Raw genomic sequence first — 10,637 nt, forward strand, 5'->3', positions numbered from 1 at the left:
TGTTCGCTTTGCAGCAATTAGAAAAGAAAGCAAGAATATATATATACTATTTAGCAATTTATGCAACTGAAAAGCTCTCAGAATGTTATTCGTGTGTAGAGACTTTTTCTGTTGTTGGTGCTGTGTGTTGCTCTAGGGATTAACAGCAAATTTCCTTGCCTCTTAAAAAAAAAAATCAAGCAGTAGAAAATTCATTGTAGAGTATTTACAAAGGAATAATTTAACATTTAGGCTGAGGTCAAATGGGAACCACTGTGAGAGTAGGACAACTTTTATTGCCTTAATGCCCATCTGACTCCGCCTTGCCTTTTTTCTTTGTTTTCTCTCACCTTACTCAGTTGGAGACATTTATTGAATGTCTGTCTGTTCAAGGAATGCATCAGGCCTGGGAAGGAATTACAGGGAAATAAATGACAAAATACCAGCCATAAATCTAATCTCTTTCTTTGTTCCTAGATGTCTTTCTAGAGAAGCAGTGTGGCTCAGTGGAAAGAACCCAGGCTTGGGAGTCAGAGGTCATGGGTTTGAATCCCGGCTCTGCCACTTGTCAGCTGTGTGACTGTGGGCAAGTCACTTAACTTCTCTGTGCCTCAGTTACCTCATCCATAAAATGGGGATTAACCGTGAGCCTCACGTGGGACAACCTGATTACCCTGTATCTACCCCAGCTCTTAGAACAGTGCTCTGCACATAGTAAGTGCTTAACAAATACCAACATTATTATTCTCTTTCCCCTCATTTCTTCTTTACCCTCCTTCATCAGAATCCAGTTGGTGGAGGAGCAGGGTTTAATGAGGAGTTTTCTCTTCCACTCTTCCCAGCTAGGCTCCTGGCAGAGTATCTGGATCCCTGACTGTAGTTTCTTTTAATGTCTGTCTTCCCTGGTAGGTTGCAGGGCAGGGTTAGTTTCGTCTAACTCTGTTGAAGAACCCCAAGCCCTTAGTATAGTGCTCTACACACAAGAAGTGCCCAATAAATACCATCAATTGAAGGAGTGATTCCACTGCTGACAGGGAGTGGAATGGGGTGAGCAAGATTGGGAGAAAACAGTGAATTTGTCTCTGTTCCTCTCCTTCCCCTCTTATTTAGGTGTGGAGTGCCTCTTTAGACTGTAAGCTCAATGTGGGCAGGGAGCATGTCTATCAACTCTGTTACGTTGTACTCTCCCAAGCCCCCAGTTGCTTGAACTTGAGGTTTGTGTTTTGGCAGCCTCTCGCATTAAGGGCAGATCACACTGTAGTGCCCATCCACTCCAACACTACGCATATGGACACAAGCAGGAGCTTCGGCAACTGGGCACAGTGAGTCCAAATAAATGTTCTTTGTCCGAAGAACACTCCCAAGTTACCTAATTGCAGTCCAGCTAAAATGAGGATTGAAAACATGCGTGGTAGCAGAACAGAGATGTGCCTGGAAAAAAAAAAAGCTGTGGGGAAAGTCACAGAGAAGAGACTTCAGTGCTATTTTAGAAATTTTCTTATTCAGTACCTCTTAAAATCACACCATGTTGGATGCCGCTGTTTACTGGCCAACAAATTGGTTCCACAGTTGCCCATGGGCTTCAGCCTACCTTGGGCATTACATTCATTTCCCTCTCCCTCTGTTCACTAAGCCTCCTCATCCGACCCACCCAACTGTTCTAAATTGAAATGAGCAGGGGCTTCGGTAGTTGGGGAGGAACTGGCCTTCCAAACCTCATTATTGCAGGATTTATCCTGCCCCAGGGCAGGATTAGAACTCTCCAAGAAAACAGTTAAACCTGTCAAGCTTGTTGGTGTAAAATTTTTGACTTGAAATCTGATTCTTTTAAACCTCTCTCTGATCTTACACTTCCCTATCCAGGAAGCAACACCAAAAGAAGCAAAATACCATTTATTTTGCTATAGCTTTGGTGTTGGTAATATGTTTGAGATTTCAATACTTTTGTTTTCAATCTTTAAAAAAACTGTTTCAGAACATCCCAGTGTAGCAGACACTCAATCTTGAAAAACAATCTAGTAAATAATCTGGGTTTGGGGTTCTTTTTTTTTTTTGGCATTTTCACTTCTATAGCATCTTTTTAATCCAGAAGGATTTTTAATAAGTCTGTGACCTATATTACTATTAGATAATATATACTGATGATATCACTACATTCAGAAATTCTGCATTCCCAGAGAAAATGCTTTTGTTAGTTTTAGCATCTCAGTTTGTGTTCCCCTCTGTTGGATTTTATTTTTGTCTAGATTGTCTCAAGTAGTCTATGAACCAAATAGATTACACTATTAACCTCTTCAAATTTACACTATTTACCATTTTCAAATTTTAGAAGTTGTTATAAACATTTAATTTATTTCATTGTTTTATATTTCCTTGTTTTTTAAAACGGGAAAAGACCCTACCCCAAAATGAGTAGTTCTGCTAACTGATTGCATTTTGGTGGGGGGTTTTTGGTGAGGGTCCCAATTTATGCATTGAAATCCACAATCTTAGAAATCTTTGTACTGCGAAATTAAATTTTTAATTATGTAAATCAGTTCATTGAGTCAATGGACATGTTCCCAAAGAAGTAACATCTGTGTTTAGGGTGGGAAGCAATCACAAGTAATCACTGTGAATCAAAATGCATTTGTGAGAAATAATTCATCCAAATCAGGCCACACCTTCTAGAGCCCTGTCATCTCTTCTTTGTGCAGAAGCATAAATACTGAATGCAGTTGCAAAATAGTGTGTAATTATTGCAGGAAATGATATTCTCTCTCCTTAATCTCTGTTCCTTGGCCAGTGCAGTGGGCAAACCCGTTTATCCTTTTGTCACAGAGCGCTGACGGTTATTAATGATCTCTACTTGTTGAAACTTCGGGTCCTGCTCTTTGTTGTGCCCTCTGTTGAGGGAAGAGAACACATCTAATTCTATAAGAGACCAGAGAGACGGGCACCTGGTACCTTCCGGAAATGCAATAGCTTGAGGTAAAAGGACAGAAAGTGGCCATCGAGCCACAGCTAAGAGAGGAAACAGTAGCCTGGATTTCCAGACCACTTTAAAACTGCCTTTATGTGTCTTTCTTATTCTAAGAAGCTTCTCTGTTTCTACTTTATGCCTGGAACTTCCCAATCCAAACCTATGGTTCCTTTGTCTTCTAAGTGATCACCAAGACTAAAATGATTCATTTGTGTCGATGAGACCAGGAGCTATAGAATGAGAAATGTGACTATAATGATTTCACTGGATGGCCAGAAGTTGTAGCAAAAAGGAAGGTAATGGCGCTAAGTCCATGGGGGTGGTGGTGATGAGAGCCTCCTTTTACTTCTGGCAGCATCTGGTTCATCCCGGTGTGTGTTCCATCACTCTTCCTGCACCATACCCCCTACCCTATCCTCATCAGATCCTCCACAGGTTTTCAGTTTCAAATGTCAGCACCTGGTTGATTCCAAAATAAGCCCTGGGTAAAAGGCAGGGTGGGCAGACAGGGGCAAGAAATAAATGTGAAGAGGAAGGGGAAGGAAAGAGATCACCAAGGGGATGAAATGATGCTCTCATCTTCACAGCCCAGCTGTCTGGAAGTGTATGAAACTCTAAAGTGTGTAGGTGTAGGACCCCGATTTGGAAGTTTACCTATCACCAGATCTCTCGCCTGAAATAAAATTTCTTTAATGTAAAGTACCTAAAAAGTACCCCAGATGATTTGAATATACAGCAGCCCCTTTTATAACCTTTTCTTTTAGCTCACCTTATTAAATTCTTAATGCCATTCTTATGTACAGATTCCTTCACTTCAAGCTATCAAGTTTATTGCTTTCACTTAAACACTTCCCTTCCCCTAGCTTTGAAGCAGCCCATTTCAATTTAGCATTACCGTAGATGACAATAGATCAATTTAGAATATAAGCAGTGGTAGATCTTGGAAGAACTCTATTCTGCCTTTTTGCTGAAATGGCTATGAAGGATAAAACTTAGAAATTAAGTACTGGATTTGCCCACATACACACACAAAAGAATAAAATTCAAAATCTTTTATTATTGGTATATATTCACATTGCTCTTCGAACGTGTGTTTGGTTCAGTGACTTGAACACTTAAGATGTCAGACTGTATATTATGATATTCACCCTGGGTTAATAGAGTGCTTTTCTGTAGAGAGACTCCAAACATTTTCAGAGATTGCACTTTATCCTCACTTGCTCATGAGAAAACTGTTAAAATCATACAATCCAAGGGACTGTGAGAGATCCGTGTAGTCCAAACTTTGTGGCTTTTTGGTTTAGGTTTTCACACCATTGATTGATTACCTATTGTGTACTCCCCAAGTCATTCTGCCTCTGACCTGGATCTCCCCCCCACGTCAAATCCAACAGATAATTACTCTCCCTGCCTTCAAAGCCTTATTGAAGGCACATCTCCTCCAAGAGGCCTTCTGTGACAAAGCCTTCTTTTGTCTTCTCCCACCCCCTTCTGCATCACCCTGACTTGCTGTTTTTATAAGCACTTAGTACAGTGCTCTGCACATGGTAAATGCTCAATAAATACAGTTGACCAACTCACTGGGTGCCAAATGCTGTACCTTGTAGTTGGGGAATATGAACTAAGTAAAAGACCACCTTGAAGCATTTACAGTGTAATGGAGGAAGCAATAGACATAAAGCCCGTTGTGGGCAGGGATTGTCTCTCAATTGCTGAATTGTACTCTCTAAGTGCTTAGTACAAGGTTTTGCACACCGTGAGCACTCAATAAATACGATTGATTGAATCAATCGGTTTTCAATCAGTAGTGTTTATTGAGCACTTACTGTGTGCGGAGCACTGTACTGGGCACTTGGGAGAATACAGTACAACAGAGTGGGAGACACGTTCTCTGCTCACAATGAGCTTATAGTCTAGAAAAGGAGACGTCTAGTGCACAATGCCTGTTCACCAGCTGGTCATATTCTTGATCAGTCAAGAATGGAACAAGAGGAATGGAAACAAAAGGCATCTTGAGGGATTGAGGTTCATTGTAAGGCAATGTTTTTCTCCCGAGAGGGTTATTATGTAACAGCGGGAGACTCTTCCAAGGAGATTGTGCAATTCCCAGTCCTCGGAGATCTTTAAGAATAGAAGAGCCATCCATGTGCCCAGAATGCCCGGAGACAATGTGAAGCGGTCCCTAGGGCCTAGCCCTGTGATCCCAATTAGTCTCTGACCACACACTGCTTCTCTCTTCTTTCAGAAAAGCTTACTTGTCAACACTCTTCATTCCCAAGTGATGCTCAGTGGTGTGCAGACACTGACCTTCTGTCTTATCTATTTTTTCCCCCCCTCGATCCAGATGGTAGGATTTCTGAGATTCCGCCACACATTTTGAACCGCTCACCATCTGACCAGCAGATTAACCTACTGGCCAGGCGTCTGGGCCCAGAGTGGGAGCCCGTGGTGCTGGCTCTGGGTCTGTCACAGACGGACATCTACCGCTGCAAGGCCAACCACCCTCACAACGTGCAGTCCCAGATCGTGGCCGCCTTCGTCCGATGGAAGCAGTGCTTTGGGCCAAAGGCAACTGTTGGGAGCCTGCACGACGGTCTCGTGGCTATGGACGTGGACCCTTCGGTGCTGCAGCACATGCTGGAGTGAAGCTGGCCCACCGCTGGTGCTCCCAGAGCCCTTCGGTCAAATGTGCCCCTAAGCAAAATCTCACCCCAAATTCTGATTTTCCTTCTCCTTTCCTGCCTTTTTCTCTCTCTCTCACTCCTCCGTCCCTCCCACTCTCTCATGATCCCCAGATGGAATGGTTTGTGTTATCGTTCGTTCTCTCTCTCTCTCTCATTTTCTCTCTTTTATTTTCTCTCTCTCTCATGTTCCCCGGATGGAATGGTATTCATATCATTTGACAGCATCCGTCAGGCCAGACATCTCAGAACTTCCCACCTATTTATAGACATCGTCCATTTTTTTACATGTGGGAAACCCAAATTAATTCTTAGCTGTTTTACCAGAACTGAAATTTCTCAGACATAGGTGGCTCCCCAGAACCAAACTAAACTTTATTTTTCTAAAGCAACATGAATGGTGTGAATCACTTAGTCCCCTCAGCGGACCTCAGTTTTCCCCTTCTAATTTTACACATACTAAAGAGAGAAAATAACAGGAGCTATTATTTTTTACAAAGGGAATCTTTGGCTATTTTCATACTGGAGGAATAGCCCAGTATTAACTGTAATTCATTAATCAGTGGTATTTACTGGGTGTTTACTGGGTGCATAATACTATACTAAGCCATTAGAGAGAATGCAGTATATTCATTCATTCAATAGTATTTATTGACTACTTACTATGTGCAGAGCTCTGTACTAAGCGCTTGGAATGTACAATTGGGCAACAGAAAGAGACAATCCCTGCCTATTGAGCGGCTTACAGTCTAATCATGGGCTTACAGTCTAGAGAACATGATACCTGCCCTCACTCTCTGCAAAGAAGAGTTGAGGTCCCAGCCAAAATCCCCGAGGCTTTTACGAGGAGACTTTGGGGCACACCAAGTAATTTGTTAAAAGAGGAGCTGGGGAGAGATGCCACCGTTAATAGCCAATGGCCAATAACCAGGTCTTAAAGTTCAAAAGATTTTTAATTGGAACAGGGGTGGCCTTTGCCACCTTTCCCTGCCATCCCCACTGTCCTGGAAGCTAGAGAGGTCTCGGGGAGGACCGAGTGGCAGCCAGGCATTGAGGAAGGAAGCTCCAGGCCGAAGCTTCGGGCCTCAGCCCAGGATAGGTGGGGCTGCAACTTCTGGCCACCCAAGAGTCAGGTGTGGTCAGGGGCACTGATGCCATGGGCACCGCCTCCCCAAAGCCCCCATTCCTGGGCTCTTTCCAATACGGGAGCCAAATTCAAACTGGCTCTGGCTGACTGCAGTGCCCCTTAGAACATCCATGAAGTGCCGATAATGTGTCAACTCCTGGGAAGGGACATCAGATCTTCAGACTCTGTCTCTGGCACTCGAGGGATCAAAATCTATTGAGAGGAGTGGGAAAGGCCTACTATTAGAATGAAGCAGAACTGGGACAAGCCAGTTCAATAGCAACAATTAAATCATTTTAGCAGGAGAAGCAGCGTGGCTCAGTGGAAAGATCACGGGCTTAGGAGTCAGAAGTCATGGGTTCTAATCCCTGCTCTGCCGCCTGTCAGCTGTGTGACTGTGGGCAAGTCACTTAACTTCTCGGTGCCTCAATTCCCTCATCTGTAAAATGGGGATGAAGACTGTGAGCCTCACGTGGGACAACTTGATTACCCTGTATCTACCCCAGCGCTTAGAACAGTACTCGGCACACAGTAAGCGCTTAACAAATACCAGCATCATCAGCAGGAGAAAAGTGTAACATGGTTTTATGCAGAGTCCCCAAACACTTCAGCCCTCCAGGAAAATGCTACAACCATCCTAGCTTTCCCGTTGCCAAGGAGTGGCTTCTGCCTTCTCTGGGCTCCTTTTGGAGTACAGTCTCCTCCAGAGATAGTGAGAAGGGAAGGGAAGGGTTCATTCTAGGCCTCTGGTACTGAGAGGACTGTGTCCACTCTACACCAGTGCTTCTGCTCCCCTCATCTTCCTTCCTTTGAGCTGCAGGTGGCATTAGGTGGCTGAGAAGCAGTGTGGCTTAGTGGATAGAGATGGGCCTGGAAGTCAAAAGAACCTGGGTTCTAATCCCAGCCCCACCATATGTCTGCTGTGTGACAGATTAGACTGTAAGCCCGTCAAACGGCAGGGACTGTCTCTATCTGTTGCCGACTTGTTCATCCCAAGCGCTTAGTACAGTGCTCTGCACATAGTAAGCGCTCAATAAATACTATTGAATGAATGAATGAATGACTTGGGGCAAGATACTTAACTTCTCTGGGCCTCAGTTACCTCATCGGTAAAATGAGGATTAAGAGTGTGAGACCCTTGTGAGACAGGGCCTGTGTCCAACCTGATTAACTTGTATCTGCCCTGTGTTTAGAACAGTGCTTGGCACATTTGTCTTGTCTTATGCTCTCGAGTTGTCTCCAACCCATAGCGACGCCATGGACACATCTCTCCCAGAACTCGCCACCTGCACCTGCAATTGTTCTGGTAGTGTGTCCATAGTTTCCTTGGTACAAATCTGGCAGTGGTTTACCATTGCCTCCTTCCACGCAGTAGACTTGAGTCTCCTCCCTCGACTCTCTCCCACGCCCCTGCTGCCCAGTACGGGTGAGTTTTGACTTGTTGTAGATTGCCTTCCATTTGCTAGCCACTGCCCAAGCTAGGAATGGAATGAGTATGTCTCTGCTTGACTCTCCTCCCCATAGTTGAGACTGCTAGAATACTGAAAACTCTCCAGGTGCAACCCTGAGAGGGGGCTTGGCACACAGTAAGTGCTTAACAAGTACCATAATTTTTATTACAGTTATTATTAATAGGAAAGGAGGGGACCGACCAGGCCTTAGGCAAAACCTTAATGATTGATGCTCTCCTCCTCGCCTGCATATGAGTAGGTCATGACAAGGGTTTTATTGCTTATAAGAAACCCCTCCCTATTTGACAGAAGTACCTCCCCAGCAGACCCATGCCCTGCTTCACACTCTTGTGCCCCCAATATCTGTCTCCTCTCTTCTTTCTTACTTTTTTTTAATGGTATTTAAGTGTTAACTATGTGCCAGGCACTGTACTGTGTGCTGGGATAGATGCAAGAAAATCAGATTGGAAAGAGTCCATGTGCCACAAGGCGCTCACAGTCTTAATCCCTATTTTACAGATGAGGCAACTGAGGCCCAGAGAAGTTAATCAATTAATCAATTGTATTTATTGAGTGCTTGGGAGAGCAGAGCAGAGCACTACACCAATCTCTTGGGAGAGCATAATTCAGCTGAGTTGGTAGACACATGTCCCTATCTAGACTGTGAGCTCATTATGTGCAGGAATGTGTCTGTTGTTATATTCTACTCTCCCAAGTGCTTAGTACAGTGCTTTGCAAACAGTAAGCACTCAATAAATATGATTGAATGAATGAATTCCTTGCCCACTTGGAACTCACAGTCTAGCGGGAGAGACAGACATTAATATAAATAATGTGATTATAAATAATATAAATAAATAAGTACATAAGTGCTGTGGAGCTGAGGGAGGGGGAAATAAAGGGAACAAATCAGGGTGACACATGACTTGCCCAAGGTCACCCAGCACGAATGTGATGGAACTGAGATTAGAACCCAAGTCCTTCTGACTCCCAGACCTATGCTCTATCCACTAGTCCAACACTGCTTCTCTACTTCCCCAGCCACCCTGCTACACTCCCACAGATGAATTCTAGCCAGAGCCATGAATAGGGAGTGGAGCCCCAGCCAACAGAGCAGAGGAGAAGGGAAACTACTGGAGCATGGAAGAGACTTTTAATTAAGTTGTTACATATACTTTTTCTAAAAAGCTGCGGGGAAGCCTTTGTTGACAGCACACAATTTTAGGAATTTTACATCGACTTTTGTTTTTTCCACTGAGGACTTTTTGCATAGACCCAAGAATTACTGAGGTCTGCATATTTTCACCTGGATACTTTAGATGGTTGAATTTTAACTTGCTCTAATTGTTTGTATTGTTTTCTTATGGTTCCATATGTCTGTCCTTCCCCCATTAAGATGATCTTGGGGCACAGGGATGATATATTAATTAATTTTACTGTATTTACCCTAATGCTGAGTAGTGTTTTTGTTCATTGAATGTGTCCGTTTATTGTTGTACTGTACTCTCCCAAATGTATGCACATAGTAAGCACCCAATAAATATAGTTGACTGACTCATTGCAACCATTTAATATATTTTAGTAATAACAAAACTAATGAAACCACTTCAAGAACTGACTCTCTAATAACATTCTCCAGAAGTCTAAAAGTGCATTCATGTTCTTCTAAAGGAAAACTGCATATCCCATATGCATTTGCTGAAGACGATTCAGTTCAAAGTGATTATTTACAGTTTCCGATGGTTCTTGCTTATTGGTCTTTTAATTTTAGTTTTGAAGATCTGGTCTTTTAAGTAATTTGTTATCTTTTGACTTTGTCATACTTCAATTGTATCCCACTGTACTTATGGGCTAGAGTTTTATTAGTATGCACCCAATAAACTAAGACAGTTTGAATCATTACTTTATTTCCTTGCTGGGAAGGCACCCATTTTTAAATGCCACATGTTGCTGAGTTTTCCTTTTTGCAAACACTTAGTGCTACATTGGTGAAAATAAATCACTGTGACATCATAATTATCCTTTTAACAGAGACAGATGGAGGGATGGCATCAGGTAAGACATGCTTCTCTATTGACTTGACCCAGGAAGTGTTACTTATTCCATTATATATTAATATAGTAATAGTATATATAGTATAGTGATTCATTTATATTAATATAAATAGTACATTTATATATTAATATATAAAGTGTCTTTCCCCCTCTAGACAGTAAGCTTGTTGGAGGCAGGGAATGTGTCTACCAACTCTGTTGTACTGTATTCTCCCAAGCACTTAGTACAATGCTGTGCACACAGTAAGTGCTCAATATATACCATGGATTGATGGATTGACTGTGTGAGGCACTTGGGAGGAGGCAGAATCAATCAATCAGTCAATCAGTATTTTTGCTAGAGTCACAGGTGAGGTGTTGGTATATTTCATGCTTTGCTGCAAA

The 10,637-nt window shown here is 42.8% G+C and overlaps 1 protein-coding gene across 1 annotated transcript in view; it reads left to right on the plus strand.

Moving 5' to 3' along the window:
* CRADD (CASP2 and RIPK1 domain containing adaptor with death domain) overlaps positions 1 to 6,319 on the plus strand; it is a 126,822-nt gene extending 120,503 nt beyond the window's left edge. The window contains exon 3 of the mRNA XM_001511535.4: positions 5,286 to 6,319. Coding sequence (XP_001511585.1) covers positions 5,286 to 5,587 — 302 coding nt within the window. The 3' untranslated portion in view covers positions 5,588 to 6,319. The remainder of the gene's footprint in view (positions 1 to 5,285) is intronic.
* Positions 6,320 to 10,637: the final 4,318 nt, after the last annotated feature.

The sequence above is a fragment of the Ornithorhynchus anatinus genome, chromosome 14, assembly GCF_004115215.2.
Source record: "Ornithorhynchus anatinus isolate Pmale09 chromosome 14, mOrnAna1.pri.v4, whole genome shotgun sequence".
Taxonomy (NCBI): Eukaryota; Metazoa; Chordata; class Mammalia; order Monotremata; family Ornithorhynchidae; genus Ornithorhynchus; species Ornithorhynchus anatinus.